The following is an 18,269-nucleotide window of genomic DNA, read 5'->3' as shown; positions in this document are numbered from 1 at the left end:
CCTCACGTGAAGCTCGGGGCAAAACGTTTCATTTCCGCCTCCACTAAGTCTCTCTGTCGCCCTCTGATGGCTAGTCTGTGGATCCCTCGCTTATTCATTCATTCAACAAATGCTGTGTGCAAAGCACAATTTTAGTTGCTGGGGATATGGCAAAGAACTAATCAGACAAAAGCCCCTTACTGAAGGCGGGGTGGGGGGGAACAAGATACATAATAAATAAAACCTGTAAGTCCTATGGAACCAAATATAATGCAAGGTTTGTGCGTGTTGGTGGGAGATAATATCTCAAGTTGGAAGGTTAGGTCCGTGCTGATGAAGGATTAGCTCATGCTGATTGGGAGTACCGGCACCTGCGACAGGAATGAATACACGTAGAGGTAACCAAGGACCTCCAAGCAGGAAGAAACAGGATCGGGCGGGGGGGGGGGGCGACAAAAGTGCCCTCTTTTCTTGGTGGTCTCAGAAAGTTATCTTTTAAAAAAGATTGTATTCATTTATTAGAGAGAGTGAGCTCGAGTGGGGTACAGGGCAGAGGGAGAAGCAGACTCCCCACCGAGCAGGGAGCAGGGAGCCGGATGACCTGAGCCGACTGAAGCACCCAGACGCCCCATAAAGTTATTTTTAAAAACCTCCAAACTGGGGCGTCTGGGCGGCTCAGTCATTAAGCATCTGCCTTCTGCTTGGGTCATGATCTCGGGGTCCTGGGATTGAGCCCCGCCTCAGGCTCCCTCCTCAGTGGGAAGCCTGCCTCATCCACTCCCCCTACTAGTGTTCCCTCTCTCGCTGTGTCTCTGTCAAATAAATAAATAAAATCTGTAAAGAATAAGGAAAACCCCTCCAAACTAAGGAACATGTAAACTATGTTCTGTGTTTTTGCTAACAGCTTGATTAATTCACTGGTGATGCTTATTCAAAAATAAGCAGAGCTTGTTACCTTACTCTCTGCTTATCTGATGTTGGTTTGACCCCGCTTCATACTTCTATGAGTAATTGGACTTACCAGACACTTACTGTTGGGAAATAAATATTGCTATTCCAACAGCCATAGCATTGAGTCCTTAGCATTTACTTCTTAGATGCATTGTTTTCTGTTTCTGAGATGGACTGTGGGCAGCCCTGGCATCTCAGAGCTTTCTGCCTCTCTGGTTTCCTGGGTGGTAACTGATTAGGATCTTTACCTAATTAGCTACTAATGTAAGCATTGTTTCCTTTCATACTCATACCCTCTCTAAACTGGCTCATTGTTTTAACACCTTCATTGTTCCTTTGCTAGTAAATTAAAGACTTCCGTATATGTTTAAAAATAATTTGTCTTACTTATTTTATATTTAGTAAAAGGGAGTCTCCTCTGACTAAGCTGAGAAAATTCCTGTAGTGGTAGGATTATAACTACTCAAACTTGTCTTTACTACCCTAGCAAACTGGGAAAAAACAAAACAAACAAACAAACAAACAAACAAAACCCTGATAAGTGAACTATAGATCTGCCACATTTGTAGAAGAAAGAAATTCTTTGAAATGGGAAATCTCCCAGTGAACTATAGTTGGGCAACAAAGCCTTGAATTATCAATGGTTTTTAATTAAACCTTGAGAAATATAAAACCCATGGTCTTTCAGAGACTGTTTTTCAGGAAACTGCCCTTCTCTACATACACTATATTTTGCAGCAGTTTTAGACTTATTATTTATGGTCTTGAGTCTTGGAGTAAATGCCCCTAGATTAGCGATTGTTATACACTAGTTAGTGTAAGCTGGCTGCTTCTAGCAGCCTTCTAAATACTAGAATCCTTCAATTCAGAGTGTCCTCTGCTTCCAGTATTTTAGCTTTTTTCATCTATTCATATATTTGTTCAGTCATTCATTCTGGTAATAACTCTGCAAGTGCACTAGGAGTAATTTTGCAAGGCATGGGGATGCCTCATTAAACCCCGCTGAAATAGTCTGCTCTTGTGGCACTTCCAGCTTAGTGGATTCCTCCTACCCTTCCTCAAACCAGTCCTTTTCCTGCCAGTCCTTTGAGGAACAGGTATGGGGCTCTCCCGAGCCCTTTCTTCATGTCAATGCTGAGTTCCTGTTTCATCCCCATTTTTCCCTCCCGCAGCCATGGCCACTACCTCTTCATGGCCAGTGGGAAGACGGGAGAGACTTGGAATGAGGAACAGACAGCCTCCCCCACCCACACTTTTTTTCTAAAGAAGGAAAAGCAGCAGGAGAGTTGGAGAGAACTCCATTTTATTAAGGAAAACTTAAAAAACAAACAAACAAAACAGGCAGTTGATAAGGAAGGAGAAATGGGGAAGAGGTGCCTTATTAGTCGCCCCTCACCCTTGCAATTCAATTCAGTTGTGGACCACTGGAAGGAACAGAATTAAATAATTAGATGGGGGGTACAGGTCTAAGATCCCCAGCCTTCCTTCTTGGGGAAAACTAAGGTACAGTAATACTGAGCAAAAGTGGAGGAAGCCACACCCCCAATGAGGCAAGCGCCAGGGACAAGGGAGAGGGTTCCACATGGACTCAACAAGTAGGTGTTGTTGTAAACCTGGGACTTTGACAGGTGGGGCTGGGAGCTAATGGGGTTTGTAAACCAGGCTGGTGGTCAAGAGAGGAGGCAGGAGGTATAAACAAAAGGGCAGTAGCCTACAGAATAGGAAGGAGAGGGGCTTGTAAATGGAGTGGGGGCAGGCTGCCCAGGAAGAGTGAATTCTAAGAGCCCCCAGGGAATGGTTGGGAGTCAAGGAAGCTGAAGGGAGAGGGTAACCCACCCATGGAGGTGGAGGAGGTACTCCACCTCCAGCCCCAGTGAGTGCTGTGATCCTCCTCAGGACTTGATGCTCACGTTTGAATCATCTAGGATGCCATCAGCACGTCTGACACACTCAAACCAGGGACCTTTGGTGAGGGTGGAAACTGGGAGACTAGCTCTGCCCCCAAAAACAGGATGAGGAAAGCAAGTTGGAAGATGTCGGTTGCCCTTCCCTGCCAAGCTCATTTTCAGGGTCTCTCTATTCTCAGTCTTCTGGGCTCCAGAATCTTCAGTTCCGGGAAACCAGGGTATAGACTCTATGTTGAAAGAAGGTCACCTCCGACAGGACTCATCTGTGGGAGAGGAAGCAATAATAGTAGGGAATGAGTGAGGGCCTCCTACCTTCCCCACTTACCCTCTACACTGAACGTAAGGCTTATAATATCCTCCAAGCCAAGTGTTTGCTACTACAGTAACAGCAGCCATCACTCATGTGACTTGCATTCTGTGTCAGGCATTCTCACAACTCTTTTAATCACACAATAACCCCAGATAGGGCGAAGTAATTTGATGTCCAGCCAGAGTTCCAAGATGCTTCATAAAAATTCCTCCTGGAAACCCCAGGAGGTGGTTATTATCAAACGCATTTCAGAATTAATAAACGGAGGCCAGAGGTTAGGTGATTTCCTGGAGGTTACATACACCACAGGTAAGAGACAAGATGGAATTCGAAAGCAGGCCTGTCTGATCCACACCCTGTATTTTTTTTTTTTAAAGATTTTATTTATTTATTTGACAGAGAGAAATCACAAGTAGTCGGAGAGGCAGGCAGAGAGAGAGAGAGAGGGAAGCAGGCTCCCTGCTGAGCAGAGAGCCCGATGCGGGACTCGATCCCAGGACCCTGAGATCATGACCTGAGCCGAAGGCAGCGGCTTAACCCACTGAGCCACCCAGGCGCCCCCACACCCTGTATTTTTAACCACACTACTGCGCTCAGAAAGATTCCTAGTTTTGAAATCTGGAGAGCCCCTGTGCATCTCACTTCCCAAGACCTCGATTTCCCCATTTGTAAAGGAGTGGGTGGGGCTAGAGATCCCGTCAAGCCTCTTCGAAGCGCCAACATTAATTCCTCCCTTTCCGTCCCGGACCGCAGTGCCCATTCTGAGCACCAGGGGGTGCCCTCGGACAGGCGGAGCCTCAGCTCACCCACGATCAGCGCCTTGGTGCGCAGCCCGCCCTGGAGTTCCCGCTGGAGCAGCAGCAGCTCCTCCTCATCCTCCTCGTCGTCGGGTTGTGCCGCTGCGGGGCTAGAAGCACTGGGAGTCTCAGGCTCCGGGCCCAGCTCCTCCAGCACCGAACTCTCGGAGGGGTATTGGTACGTGGTCTCCAATGCTGTCTCGCTGAAGGAGATCTTGAGCTGAAGTGGGAGAGAACGGGGTGCGGTTGCGGGGAGGCCCAGAATTTAGTACGGGGAGGCGCCCAGGGGAGCAAATGCAAGGGAGGGGGGGGGAGCTGGATTTGGGCACCCTACTGACTTTGCCCGAGGTTCCAGGGGTCCAGTTTTCCTTTTGATACAGGCTTTCTAATCCCATAATTTCCTTCTTCTATCTTATTTCCAAAACATCAGACTTTGGCTTGAGCTGGGGCAGAGGTGGCAGAAGTGATTAATACAGGACTTGGGTCCCAACTCTTTAGACTGCGGGTGGTGGAAGGATAAAAAGAATTGAAAATATATGGAGATAACTCCTGTAATCAGAACTGACTCTTTGGGCATCCTGAGGGGAACCAGGAAGGCTTCCTGGAGGAGGAGGGAAGTTTGACCTGGCAGGAAGTAGCTGGCTGGAGGCAGTCCCAGGCAAAAGCCAAGCCAAGCCATTAGTTTCCACACCCCAGCTCCTTGAAGTTCCTGGGGAAACCCCGGACTCTGACACCGGTGCCCTCCTGCTCCCCTCACTCTTCTCCTGTAGCTGGAGTGGACCAACAACAAAGTGGGGCTGGGGCCTGGGAGGGAAGAAGAGATCTACCAAAAGGCCCAGAGGAAACCAGACTCTCCCCTAACACCCAGGGGAGATGGGCCCTTAAGTCCCTGAAAGGTACAGCTAGGCGGGGTGACAAGGAAGGGCAAAGAGGAAAGTCCATGCAAACACAGGTTGCAGTGGAGAATGCACCAGGAAAGGCAAGCAGAGACAGAGGCAAAAGGCCAGAGGGGACCTGGAGAGAGCAGAAAATCCACAAACACACTGTCTCAAGAGCAGGCGAGGCCCAGCTGTTCTCAGCGCCTTTCTACCCTTCCCCTTTGCCCTTTTAAGAAGCTCAGGGCGCAGGAGCAGAGTGGGATTACCTCTGGGAGCCGAAGCAATTAAGGAGACAAACAGGAGGATTCCCTGTGAATTACTTGGAAAGGTCCAGATGATCTACTCAGGTCTTTCCAGGCACCTGTTTGGGAAACTCGGGCCTTGGGCTCTGCTTCCTTGTGTCTCCACATGGGCTGGGATGTGAGAAGAGAGCAGCTGGGGTGGGCGGGGGGGGGGGGGGGGTGGCTGGACAGGTGGATGCTAAAGGCTGTAAGGAATGCGAAACCTGGGTCCCCAAGGGAAGCTGGAACTCCGCCTCCTTGGCTCCAAACCATGCACTGGCTCATCTCACACGGAGGAAAAGTTAGAGCCTAAGGCGCACAGGGTATTTCCACTGTGTCACATCCCACCTCACCTCTCAGGCATCTGCTCCCACTCTGGCCACCCTCGTCAAGCCCACCAAGGACACTCTCATTCTGGGGCCTTTGCATTGGCTATTCCTTCTACCGGGAACGCTCTTTCCCCAAATATCCCTGTGGCTCCCTGTCTCCGTCACCCTATTTGAAGTTCATATTCACTCCCCCAACTTTCTGGCCCTCAAGGTTCCACTTTCCCTGTTCTAACCACCCCCACCCCCACCCCCGCCTTAATCATTTACCTACCACCTTCTAATGTACCAGAGAATTTACTTATTTGTGATCTTTTGTCTGCTGTCCATAAGAGCATGAAAGTTGCTACAGGGAGTAAGGAAGGGTTGGTCCAGATCTCAGACAGTGGTCCCCACAGAGAATCAACACTGGGGAACAATGTGGGAGGCACACTGTCTGTGGAACTGCTGGTAGAGATGAGTGACAGCAGCCAGATCCCTTACATTCCAGCTGTTCAAAAGGGACCGCTTCTGGTTCTGTTACTGACAGATTTATTCAGACTTCTGGGGACCCATTTGTTTTCTTTTCACATCCCCTTTGGGATAACAAGCTCTACAATTTATTATCCACTCTGAAAAAGGATTCATTTTATTTGCTATCAGTCATGTTTGTCTTTCTTCCCTAACCCTGCTTCTCTTCTGAGCCCCCTCCACCCCTCACCCCGCACCCCAACTTCTGACTGGACTTCTCAGGAATGCACAGCCTGCATGGGAGTTGGGGGTGGGGTGGGGGTGGGAGGAAACAGAGGGGTGTGACTCACTTGCTCCTCTCCCATCAGCTATATAAAGTCTTAAGGGGGCCAGAGAGGGGAGGAGCCCATCTCTGGGCCTTTAGGGAAGGGCACCAGCCACAGGGCAGGGCTGGGATTTCTCTCCCGTGGCAAGGATATGTTTGATGGCTTTAGCTTGCCAACAGAAGTTATGGGGGAGGGCAGTCCTGTGGTCTCCCAGCAAGTGGGTTGGGTCAGAGCTGGGACAAGGCATGCTAGTCCCTGCTGAGCAGGGTGCAGAGAGGGAAGGAGGCCTGAGACAGGGTGGAGGGGGAGGTGTCTGGGTCTAGAAAACTCTGTGCTGCTTCTCCCCACCCCCACCCCGAGAGCAGCCAGGGCTTCCTTATTCTCTCACCACATCCTGAGCGGTTCTGGCAGGCCCAGGGCCCAGCGGTTCCCCACTCAGCCATACCAGCCTTCCGGCCCCCACCCCAGGCTTCCTGTTTGGGTGATCTGCTTCCGGCTCCCCTACTCCCTGACCTAGGTAGGGTCACTATGAAAGGTCCTGCCCTGCACTCATATGGGCCCCAGCTTTGGGCCCCAAACTTCATGCCTCCCTCTGCTCTTCCTCCCCAAAGGCACAGGCCAACCTCAGTAGGAAGTGACTTGTCTGAACACCTCATGCTGGCAGTTCCTGACCTACCTCCTCTCATCTGCCCAGCCCAAAGGGAAAGGGGCTGGTAGCAGTCAGAGTGCTCAGGACAGACTCAGGTACCACAGCTCAGGTGTGGGAGCCTGAGCTCCACATGAAGATGAATTGGGGGAATCAAGTGACCTGAAAGCTCAATCTAGGTCTCTGGTCCCTGTGGTTTCCCACTGACAGGGGACACACAAGAAAACCAAATCTGAGGATGTCAGGTGAGATGAGGACTGGAGACTAGGAAGGGCTTCCCTGTCCCTTGCAGGGACCTCTCTCTCCTTAGAGATTTGCAAGCTGCTAACTGGTTGGTGTGTAAGGAAGGGGTTGGGCTGAAGCCAGGGCAAGAAGCCTAGCTGCTCCCACTTCCTGCACCTTGTCCTTTTTCCAGTTTTAACCTCTGACCCTTTGCTGGCCTCAGCCCCCACCCCTGTCCCCAACTCCCATTGTATTCCTTGCTCTCAGCACAGTGCCTCCAAATTCACTTCTCTCTTTTGCTACCCCAAAGGGAGGGAGAGACCAGGGCAGCAGGAAGAGAGGGGAAAATGGGGAAAACCAACTGCTGAGGCAGTCCTAAGGAGGAAGGGGAAGCCCAGGGAGGAAGGAAGAAGGGGAGTGAGGAGTTGGGGGGGGCGGATTTTGGAAGAAGAGAAGGCTTTTCTTGTCCCAAGAGAGAAGGGAGCACTGTCTAAAGCAGTGGCCCAGCTGAGGGTGTGCAACCCTGAGGTCACCCACTTCAAATGGCCTCTGTGTGCGCCTCTCCCATGGAGCTGACTCGGGGTTCAGAAGTCTTTTCTCTGCCCTCCAGCCCTATTCCATTCCTCTGCCCCCATCCTAGGATGTCCCCTTGTTCAGCTCTCCCCTCTTTGCCTTGGGACTGAGACCCTTCTCCACTCGCTTCTCCCTGCCATTTCTCCCTACCCCAAAGCCACCCCTTGTGCCTCTGCCGGGTTCCTGCCCAACATTCACTCCACTGGAAGGCTGTATGTGCTTTCAACTGAAAACCCTGCTCTCACAGATTGTAGGCTGTAGCCTTGGTTCAGGTCTCCCACCAGAAGGGCTAGATTCGGTCACAGACTCAGAGGAAAGGAAGGGAAGAAATGGGACTGCGGGGGAAGAGGGGGAGCTGAGGCGGTGGGGAGGAAGGACCCAGAGCCTGAAGGAATGACAAGTGAGCAGCCTGGGCACACCCTGTGAGACACACCCAGGGACAGCACTTGATTTGGGGCAGGATCCTTGGGCTTGGAAATGAATGGAAAATGAGCTCTACAAGAAAGAAGGGTGTGTATAGAGGAGGAAGGGTGGTGGCAGGAATTCACAAGAAAGAATAGACGAGGACAAGAATACGGGGATATAAAAAAAGAAAGGCCAGAGAGAACTGAGGAGCGGGCTTCTGAGAAGTCTGACTTGGCTGCTCCCTACCTGTTTGTGGTGCCTTTCAGGGGACCCCTTGACAAGGCAGCTGCGGCTGAGGCGGAGGTAGCCCCCCAGAACCAAGATCTCCTCGGCAGTCGGGTACCGCTTCTTCCCAGCTCCAGGGACTGCCGCATCAGCTGTGGCTGGGGTGGCAGGAATGGTGGGGGCTGCAGGGGGTACGGACCGCCGGGGGTTGACTGTGAAGGTGTGTCCACTGCGGCGAGGGGCCCCCACCCCTGGCCCTGCCTTCACCCCATAGAACAGACGGTTCATGAGGGGATCCCCAGGGGGCTGGGGGGCAGGTGGGGCTGGGGGTGGGGGAGACAGAGGGGCAGCTGGTGGGGGCCGGAGATCCACTGCTTCCTCTTCCTGCCTTCTAGAGCCTCCAGTCCCAGCGTCCTCTGGTGGGAAGGGGGAGGGCACAGAGCTGTAGTTCTGCAGGGTTCTCAGAGGCCTGCCCTGAGCCCCCGCCTTCTCCTTCTCAGCCTCCCCTTCTCCAGCCTCAGTACCAAGAGGCCCCAAATACTTCTCAGCAGACTCTGGGGGGACTGGTTTCTGAGTTTGAGCCTCTGTGTCCCTGGGTGTCCATTCTCGAGCCTTTCCAGAGTTCAGGGTCCATTTCCATCCTTCTGTCAGCCTCAGGCTCCTCTCACCATCCTCCACAGGGGTGGGCCTTTGCTCTCCTGCCTCCACTTCTCTGGAGCTGCTGTCTGGAGCCTCCCTTGTCAGGATCTCTGACAGCTCTGTAATCTCTTCTGAGGCCAGCCTTGGAACTGGTCTCTCTTCTTTTCTCCCGCATTCCTCCGAACAGTCTTTTCTTTCTTCTTCTGAGCTCAGCCTCCACTCTGATGCCTCCAGTTGTACCAAACTCTGTTCCTGAGACTCTCCAGAGTCAGGCCTCCATTTATGCGACTCTGTCAGCCCCAACTTCTGGTTGTCAGACTCTGCAGGGCTCAGTCTACTTTCCACCACCTCTTTTCTCCTGGGGCTTTGTTCTCCAGGCTCTGCCAGTCTCAGACTCCACTCTGGAGTTTCTCCGGGGCTCAGCCTCCATTTCCGGGCCTCTGACAGTCTGGAGCTCCTGTCTCCAGCCTCTCCAGGGCTCTGCCTCCAGTCCCAAGCCTCTAAAGGCCTGGGGCTCAACTCTCGGGCTCCCCCTATCCCCAGCCTCCTCTCTCTGGCCTCCCTGGGACTGAGCCGCTCTTCTTTTGACTCTCTTCCCTTGGGGCTCTGATCCCGCATCTCCCCAGGGCTGGGTCTCCGATCTCGGGCCTCCAAAGGCCCAGGCCTTCTCTCTGCAAGTAACTCTTCATTCCGCTGCTGTTGCTGCTGCTGCTGGCGCTCCTGCCGAATGAATCGGTTCTGGTGCACTGGCCCAATGGCCTCCAGGAGGACAGCCGACTCATCTGAGTCTGGAGGTCCAGCCTCTGTAGTCCCAGGTGCAGGGCTAGGTTCTCCAGGAGACAGACCAAGCTTGGCTCGGCGACGCTCCAGGAGTCCCCGCTTCCAGGCTGGCATCTGGGACAGACGCTCCCGCTCTGCCTTCTCCCGGCCACGAAGGGCTGCCTCCTCCTGCCGTCGGCGGGCTAGCAGCTGTAGCTTCCAGTCTGGGATGGTGGCCATGGTCGCGCTGAGGTGAGGGTAGGGAGTGCTGGGGCTAGAGAACAGGAAAGAGAGGCTCCAGAGGCCCAGAGGTGAAACTGGGGGTGGGGGGAGAGGAAGTAGAGGGGGGAGAGGTGGGACACAGAGATAGGCACAGGAGCTGAGGGTAAAGACAGAGGGAAAGAGTGAGAAGATGGAGGGCAAAGAAAGGAGAAAACAAAAGTGAAAAAGCTGGGGGCCAAGTGGGGGTGGGGTCGTGGCCCTGAGAGGAAGAAGAGAGATTCAGGGCAAAGCCGCAGGAGTCAGATTTGGCAGCACAGGATTAATGGTATCAGAGACAGTCCCGAGGATGTGAGAGAAGAGAAGGGCGGAAAAAGTCGTTATGAGAGAAGAGAGAGAAAAGAGAGGCCGGGAGGGATGGGGGGTGTTAGGGTTCAGGCGAGGCTTCCCCACCGTTACCCCGAGGCGGTTAGAGTGGGAAGGGAGATCAGGGAATCCCGCCCGAGAGGGGGTGGTGGGACTTGAGGGGGTGTCGGAGCGGTGAGGAGGGGCGGGGAGTGGAGAAGTCTAGGGGAGCGGGGGAATCAGGGGGCAGAGGGGAAATGGAGCTCCGCGGGAGCCGCCGGGCGCGTCTCAGCGCGGGCCTGGGAGGTCCCGGCTCCCCTCCCAGCTCGACTCCGGCCACGCCTCTCTGGCCCCCCAGCCGCCACCCTGCACTCCGCCCCCAGGCAGCTCGGGGGAAATACCCTCCCTTGGGGACTTTCGGAACCCGGGTGTCTGGGCTGCCAGCACGTTCCCAGAACCCTGGCGTCCACCCCCACCCGGTCCCGTCACCACCACCTGCCTCTCCCACCCGCCGAGCCCGAGACCCTGGCGTGCAGAGTACCCTCTCCACGGCTCTGCTCATCCGAGCCTGCCAGTCCTATGCCTGAGTCTCTGCTCTCGGGGAGCCCTGACATAGCCGGCCATTCCCACCCAGCTCGGACCGCTCGGACAGGCAATCCCGTCACAAAGAGGAGACAGCCCTAGGTCCGGACCGGGGACGGGAGACAGGAGACACCCCCTCCCCAAGTCTGAAGCCCCTCAGTCAACTCACAAGCCGTCGGGGCTCCCAGGGGAGGGGGTGCGGAGGAGCCTGGCGTCCGGAGGGAGGAGAGAGGAAGAGGAGGAGAGTGGGACCGAGAGAGATCCGGAGACAGGAGGGAGGGGAGGAGGGAAGGAGAGGAGGAGGGAAAGAGGGGAGTCGAGGAGGAGGGACCGAGACAGAGACCTGGGGGCCGGGCAGGGGGCGGCGACCGCTTTGTCTGAGGACAATGCGGAGTGGGAAGGGGGCGCGGGCGGGGCCCGAGGGGCGGAGCCTCGCTCCGGAGACCTCGCGTGGGACTAGGCTCGCGGACTCTTTTCCCGCCGCAATCCCTGGCCCTGAATTTCTGTCCCCATGGACCACGCCCCTCTCCCTCTCGGTAGCCCCGGAGAACCCAGGTGTCCAGACCCTCGCCCCGAGCTCGCCGACCCAAGGCAGCCGCCCGTGACTCAGGCCCCTCGAGGGACTTGGAGAGGAAGCAGCAGCTGCTACAGCCGGACCCGCCCTTCCATCTCCTGCTGCTCCTCCCCACGCTTTTGCCTCCCCTGGCTGGCCTTTGTTACTGCGGGGTCCGGGGCCGCCACCAGGCTGTGGTGGGCCCGTGGGGAACGGGACGGCAGTAGAGGTACTCCGAAGCCAACAGCTATGGGAACTGGATCCCACAGCAGAGCCGCTGTCCCACTCTTTGGCTTCAACCTGTCTCCCTTGGGTTCCCTGCTCTGCAGCGAGGCAAACTGGGGGATTTGGAGGAAGGGGGACTGGGCCTCTCTGGGGAAACGGGGTTGGGCCTGACCGCAGTGGTCGCCAGAGGGCGCGGTGGTTGCCCAGATTCCAGTTTGATGTGCCCGGCTCCGCTTGCCCTCCTTCCCAAAGTCAGCCCTCTAGCTAGAGAAACACCGATAGACTGCATACCATATGTAGAAAAAACAGGCTGAATTTTATTTTTCTGCTGCGCGTGTTCCTCGGGAGAGCAGAGAGCTCTTAGTCACCCAAAATGAAAAGCGGGAGGATCCTTTCAACTAGGTTAGAGGACAGAGCCTAGGGCCAGCGCCTAAGGAGCAGGCAAGGCTAGTCAGGGGGCTGGCACTCGGAGCCTGGAGGGCAGGCATTATCAAACCTGCAGACCCTGGTCCCACTCCTAGAAGGGGAAGCCAGAGGAGGAGAAGGGGGATCCCTGAGGTGCAGAAGGGAGTAACAGTGGGAGGGAAGTGGTCAGGTCCTCCCTTCTTCCTTATGAGGAGGTTCTTAAGGTGTGTATGTTGGGGGGGGGGGGTGTCAAGGCCTGAACTGAGGAGACAGGTAAGTTCCCTATCCCCTCTTCCAGGCTGGTGAGAAGTTAGATCTTGGAGTCCAGTGGTTGAAACTCAGAATTCAGGTTATGGTGCTGGGCCCAAGGAGTGGAAGCTCAAACAGGGGAAGGGAGAGCCCCTTCAGTCCATGAATTTGGGTTTCTGGTCTGAAGCAGCCAGGGCCTGGATGTTAAAGGAGAGACAATGCCGGGCTTGGAACCAGGTTAGCTCCTCACTTGGCCTCACCTTCCTGGGGCCGGGAGAGCAGGTGGAGTTTTCTTTGTAACTGGGCCCGGAGGTAGCGGAGGTCTTGCTGGTCAAGTCCATGAGCCAGGCCCAGATAGAGGGTAAGGAGGAGAGCAAGGAGGAGGCGGTCAGTGCCCAGGGTGGGTACGACCCACAGCACCGTCAGCAGTTCCACACACACTGGGTGGCGCAAATGGGAGAAGAGTCTTAGAGCCCGGGGAGACTTCAGGGCCAGAGGCTCACCAAGCCCCAGCACATGGTAGTACACCTAGGAGGGAGAACAGCTTAGAAATGGGATCAAGCCCCTTTTGCAACTTAGCGACCTCTTTCCTCCCCTTCCAGGAAACTTCCCCTTCTGTAACTCAGGCCCAAGGACCACCCTCCTGAGACCAGGACCCCTGATCCTCATCTCTGGTTCATGAGCCTTCCCCAGTCCCAGTAGGCCCATGGTTTCAGGCCTTTGACAGAACGCTGAGGGAAGACTGTCTTATAAGAAAGGTAAGTAGGTAAGGGAGTTGAAAGAAGAGGAAGGTGGAAGAGCATGGGAGAAGGAGGAGGGAAATCCTTGGAAGGGAAAAAGGCATTCTGGAAGGAATCCTAGGTCTCAGGTAGGAATCTGGGAGCCTCACCTGTTTGAGGCCCATGAGCTCGGCGTAGTCAAAGACGAGAAGGATGCTGAAGATGAGGAGCCAGGATATGACGTGGAGCACAAAGCAGAGCAGGGGCACCCAGGTGGCCCATGGTTCGGCCCGAGCCTCCCACAACACAGGGCCTCTAGGTACAGGTTCCCAGTACCGCATCACCAACTGGGGAAGGATGTGGGGCTGGGTATCTCAGCAGCCTACCCTTGAAAGACTTAGACCCAGAGGCTGCCCCCCAACCCAGGCTGGCCTGCAGCTCTCCCCACCTCTACATGAACATCACAAACAGTCACCACATAGGGGTGGTGGGGGTCCTAAGTGGGGGTCCTAGGGTGGGGTCCCAAGGATGTAAGGATGACCTATATCTACCCTGAGGGCTTGCAGACCAGATGGGGGTAACCAGATAGGTACATAAAGTACCAAGCACTCACTGAGAAGACAAGTGAATGCTAACTGTGAAGCCTTCTCTTGAGACCTAGGGAAGAGGTTTCGAAGAAAGGGTAGCCCTGAAAGGATGTCACTAAGGGGAATCTCAAGCAGAACAACATGAACAAGGTTGCAAAGGTGAGAATGCACATATCTGCTTGGGGAATGAGTAATGGTACACCATTCTTGATAAGGAGAATATGTGCTGTAGAGGAATGAAAGCTGAGATGAGAGTCCTCAACACCCTCAGTTCTCTTCCTAAACCCACATTTTCAGAAGGCCTTTTGCCGCTCCAGTCTAGGACACCCTTATCACAGACAGTTTCTCTTGGGACTCGGTGGCCAAGGCCTCATACCTGCAAGGCCAGGGCAGTGCATGCGACATACAGTGACCTCTGAAGGACCCCGAAATATCGAGACATCCACGCCTTCACTGTCTCAGTTGCCATGAGGCTGTGCTGCCCTACAAAAAGTAGGAGGAGACCCAGATCCCAAGCCAGGGGGACAAGGATACTGCGGTCCTGCAGGGCAGCCAGCCATCCCTGGCGGGCATCTAGGGGGAGTTGAAGAAAGGGACAAAAGATCAAGAGGGTTATGGGAAACATCCCCTATCCTACTCTCTTCTTGGGGCCCCAGGCCATTTCCCCTTAATGCTCCAAGAGTCTTAATGCTTCCTCTCCAGGCTTTGCCCACCTTTTCCATTCCCTGCTTCTTCCCTTTTCCCCAGGCCTCCTTCAGGGTGGGGAGGAATATGGCTGGAGAGGGGACTGCCCCTCTTGTTTCCGTGGTCTAAATGCTCCCTCTTTCGAACACTCTTCCTTCCATATTCCTCTCTTTAAAGCACTTTCTTTCCTCCGCTTATCGCCCTTTTCCTCCCCACCCAGTTCTCGTTCTCTCTCTTTCTCTCTCTCTCTCTCTCTCTCTCTCTCTCTCTCTCTCGCGCGCGCGCGCGCGCGCGCGCCTCTCCAAACCGCTAATCCCTGAGTTCCTAATTTAGCCCTCTGGTCTGCCCTGAAGCTTCTCCAGCTTTCGCAGTTCTAGTTCCCTCTCCCGGACTTCCCCTGTCATTCGTCTCCAAGCCCCGCCCTCCCTCCCTCTCGTCCGGCTCCACCTCCATCCCCAGAGCTCATCCTTGATCCCTCCCGCTCACCCGGACCACCAGGCTCCGGGATCCCTCCAAGAAGTGGCCGAAGAGAGGTAAAGCGCACGAACTCCACTCCGGTGCCAAAGGCCAGGATAAAAGAGGCGAGGGCAGCAGGGATCAGGAGCAGAGCTGGGGCCATGGCGACACACGGAGGGGTGGGGAAGAGGGCGGGCTTGGGATTCCCGCGGCCGCAGGCCCCGCCCCTCACCCCGCCCCTCGGGTCCCGCCCGGAAAGGCGGGGCTCCTTCGCTCAAATGCCGGGGTTCGGGTCAGCGGTGCGCCCTTTTTTCTGCCGGCTGGGCGGGTCGCGGGTGCTTTTACCCAGACGGCAGTCTCTGCGTCACAGAAGGGTAAGTTAGAATTCCGAGTGACAGATGGAAAGGGCAGCGGCTCTATAGCCCTTCGTGTGGATTGAATCGTAGATCGGCTAGTTGTCTCAGCTGAAATGAAGACAGTTCCTCTCTTTCAGGGTTCTTGTAGAAACCGAGAATTATGACCCCCCTTTTCTGTAACCTTAGCCAGAAAACCTAGCCGGAGTCAGAGTTACAAAGCCTCAGTTAACACTTCAATAATAAACGGCGACAGAACGGAAGACTGCTGACCCAGACTGAGAACCCAAAGCTCTGAATCACCTTTTACATCTTATGTTAAAGAGTTAGTGACTATTTTACCATGTTTATTCTGTAACTTGTTCACTCCACTTGCCAAGGACAGAAAACTTCTCTGTAACACAGATTATTTCTAATAATGCCAAAGGCTGTTGATTTGCAATCATGAGAGTAACAATGTTAAAATATTTGTGATAGAAAATTGTATTTGTTGTAAACTTTGTAGTAGGTTAATTTTATCCAAGCCTGTGATAATTAACTATCTATGACTTCACTCTGGACTGACCCCACTTACTAGTGAGGAATCGCTAAGATCTTTTGTCTAAACATACTTTCCTTCAGACCTGTTTGTAATACCTACAAATACTTCTGAAAAGCAAAGTAAAAGAAAGGTTTTCCTCCATCAGAATTTTTTTTAAAGATTTTAGATATTTATTTGACAGATCACAAGTAGGCAGAGAGGCAGGCAGAGAGAGAGAAGGAAGCAGGCTCCCTGCTGAGCAGAGAGCCCAATGCGGGGCTTGATCCCAGGATCCAGAGATCATGACCTGAGCTGAAGGCAGGGGCTTTAACCCACTGAGCCACCCAGGTGCCCCTCCTCCATCAGGATTAAAGATCATGTTGTTGGGACGCCTGGGTGGCTCAGTTGGTTGGACAACTGCCTTCGGCTCAGGTCATGATGCCGGGTCCTGGCATCGAGTCCAGCATTGGGCTCCCAGTGGGGAGTCTCCTTCTCTCTCTGACCTTCTCCTCGCTCATGCTCTCTCTCACTGTCTCTCTCAAATGAATAAAATCTTAAAAAAAAAAAAAAAAAAAAAGACCATGTTGTTAAGGACCTAGTCACAGTGGCTATGACCATAGCAGGGAACTTAGACATCATTAAGTGAAATCCTTTGGCTTACAGACAGAAGAAATACAAAAAAAATTTACCAAGATGGGATGCTTTCGGCTCATGAATTGCCAGGTAGCACCCCATAGCCTTTACATTCCTCCACCCCAAGACTCAGTACTCCTACCCTCCTTTCTTAATCAATGCTGTTGTAAACTGTTACCAGACATCTTATGATTCCTCTCCAGATGCACCCTCCACCCTGCTTTCTGCTTCAAGAGGTTGTCCTGAATGGACTGTATCAATGAAAATCACAGCTTTTATTGAGGAAGCCCTCTCTGCAAAACTGCTCCCTCCTCTCAACCTCTAGGACTTAGAGGTGGTCACAATAGAGCTATAGGTACTGGAGTAGTGCAACATTATGATTTCTCTACTCTTCCAATTTCTTTGTAAATTTCACTTTATTAAACTCTCTCCAAATTGCCCTAATTTGACAGTGTTGTCATTTCTTGCTGGGACCCTGAGTGATAGAGATACTTCTTATTTGTGCTATAAGCTATAGAATTTATTGGAAGTGTAAGAAAAGGTCTCTAGTCTCCAGAAATTTAAACTGGGGCACTTCAGTGTCACTAAGAGTGCACATGAGTGCTAAATAGGGATATAGAGGCAGCTGGTACTGTAAGGAATCCCCTGGACCTCCAGGCCATAGACAGTTTCACACAGTACAGGCTGAGTTGCACAATGGGACTAATATTTATTTGGGTCCTACCATGTGCCACACCTACAATGGCTGTGCTTAACATATATCGAGACATGTTCATGTTTAGAAATCAGCAGTGTTAAAAGTCAGTAAAGCTTGTGCTCATTCTACTACACCAAAGTTTTACAAACTTAAGTATAATTCACTTGCAGAAAAGTCACAAACTAATCACCCATCTTTTTTTAAAGTGAAATTCACATAACAAAATGAACTATTTGCAAAAAAAATATTTTTTAAAGATTTTATTTATTTATTTGACAGAGACCACAAGTAGGCAGAGAGGCAGGGAGAGAAAGAGAGAGGAGGAAGCAGGCTCCCTGCTGAGCAGAGAACCCGACGCAGGGCTTGATCCCAGGACCCTGAGATCATGACCTGAGCCGAAGGCAGCGGCTTAACCCACTGAGCCACCCAGGTGCCCCACTATTTCAAATTAAAAAAAAAAAAAAGATTTTATTTATTTGACAGAGAGTGACGATATTGGGGACACAAGCAGGGGAAGTGGGAGAGGGAGAAGCAGGCCTCCTGCTGGGCAGGGAGCCAGATGCGGGTTTCATCCTGGGACCCTAGAATCATGCCCTGAGCCGAAGGCAGATGCTTAATGACTGAGCCACCCAGGCCCCCAAATTAACTATTTTAAAGAGAAAAATCTAGTGACATTTAATACCTTCATAATCTGTGTAATCACCATCTCTATCAAGTTCCAAAGTAAAACCCCAGCAATCCAAAATAAAACCCTGCACACATTTTCCCCTTCTCCCAGCTCCTGACAACCACCACTCTACTGTCTCTATGCATTTACCTATTCTAGGTATTTCATGTAAGTGGAATCATCCCAGGTGACTTTTTGTGTCTGGCTCCTTTCACTTAGCATAATGCTTTGAGGTTCATCCTCAAAACACTGTAGCATGAATCAGTACTTCACCACCTTTTATGGATGAATAATAGTCCATCGTGTGGATATGCCACATGTATTTATATTCAACTGCTGATGAACATTTTTTTTTCACCTTTTGGCTCTTGTTTTTTTGTTTTTGTTTTTTCCTTTTGACTCTTGTTAAGTGCTGATATGAACACTGTGTACAAGTGTTTGTTTGAACACAAGTTTTAATTCTTTTGCATATATACCTACTAATGGAGTTACTGGGTCATTTGGGAATTCTATGTCTAATTTTTTGGGAAACTGTCAGACTACTTACCACAGCAGCTGAACCATTTATATTCCTAGAAGCAATGTATAATAAAGGTTCCAATTTCTCCCCATCATTGTAATCAACCCACTTTTAAAATTTAAATTGAAGGGGCACCTGGCTGGCTCAGTTGGTGGAGTGTGAGACTCTTGATCTCAGGATT

General features: G+C 52.6%; 2 protein-coding genes across 5 annotated transcripts; both read right to left on the bottom strand.

Moving 5' to 3' along the window:
• Positions 1 to 2,750: 2,750 nt before the first annotated feature.
• Positions 2,751 to 11,433, bottom strand: PPP1R18 (protein phosphatase 1 regulatory subunit 18). 3 transcript variants are annotated; one of them, XM_032338072.1, is made up of 4 exons: positions 10,990 to 11,433; positions 8,298 to 10,155; positions 3,954 to 4,164; positions 2,751 to 3,100 (listed from the first exon to the last, which is right to left on the bottom strand). In XM_032338072.1, the coding sequence occupies exons 2-4, from the start codon at positions 9,912 to 9,914 to the stop codon at positions 3,081 to 3,083; spliced, it is 1,848 nt and encodes a 615-aa protein (XP_032193963.1). In that variant the 5' UTR covers positions 9,915 to 10,155; positions 10,990 to 11,433; the 3' UTR covers positions 2,751 to 3,080. The 3 variants fall into 3 exon arrangements, with proteins under 3 accessions (XP_032193963.1, XP_032193964.1, XP_032193962.1); XM_032338073.1 differs by having other exon boundaries at positions 8,298 to 9,942; XM_032338071.1 differs by lacking the exon at positions 10,990 to 11,433 and having other exon boundaries at positions 8,298 to 10,768.
• Positions 11,434 to 11,891: 458 nt separating this feature from the next.
• Positions 11,892 to 15,032, bottom strand: NRM (nurim). 2 transcript variants are annotated; one of them, XM_032338130.1, is made up of 4 exons: positions 14,729 to 15,028; positions 13,935 to 14,131; positions 13,142 to 13,318; positions 11,892 to 12,780 (listed from the first exon to the last, which is right to left on the bottom strand). In XM_032338130.1, the coding sequence occupies exons 1-4, from the start codon at positions 14,859 to 14,861 to the stop codon at positions 12,499 to 12,501; spliced, it is 789 nt and encodes a 262-aa protein (XP_032194021.1). In that variant the 5' UTR covers positions 14,862 to 15,028; the 3' UTR covers positions 11,892 to 12,498. The 2 variants fall into 2 exon arrangements, with proteins under 2 accessions (XP_032194021.1, XP_032194022.1); XM_032338131.1 differs by lacking the exon at positions 13,142 to 13,318 and having other exon boundaries at positions 14,729 to 15,032.
• Between the last annotated feature and the right edge of the window lie 3,237 nt (positions 15,033 to 18,269).

The sequence above is a fragment of the Mustela erminea genome, chromosome 4, assembly GCF_009829155.1.
Source record: "Mustela erminea isolate mMusErm1 chromosome 4, mMusErm1.Pri, whole genome shotgun sequence".
Taxonomy (NCBI): Eukaryota; Metazoa; Chordata; class Mammalia; order Carnivora; family Mustelidae; genus Mustela; species Mustela erminea.
This window is presented reverse-complemented; position numbering and strand designations above follow the sequence as displayed.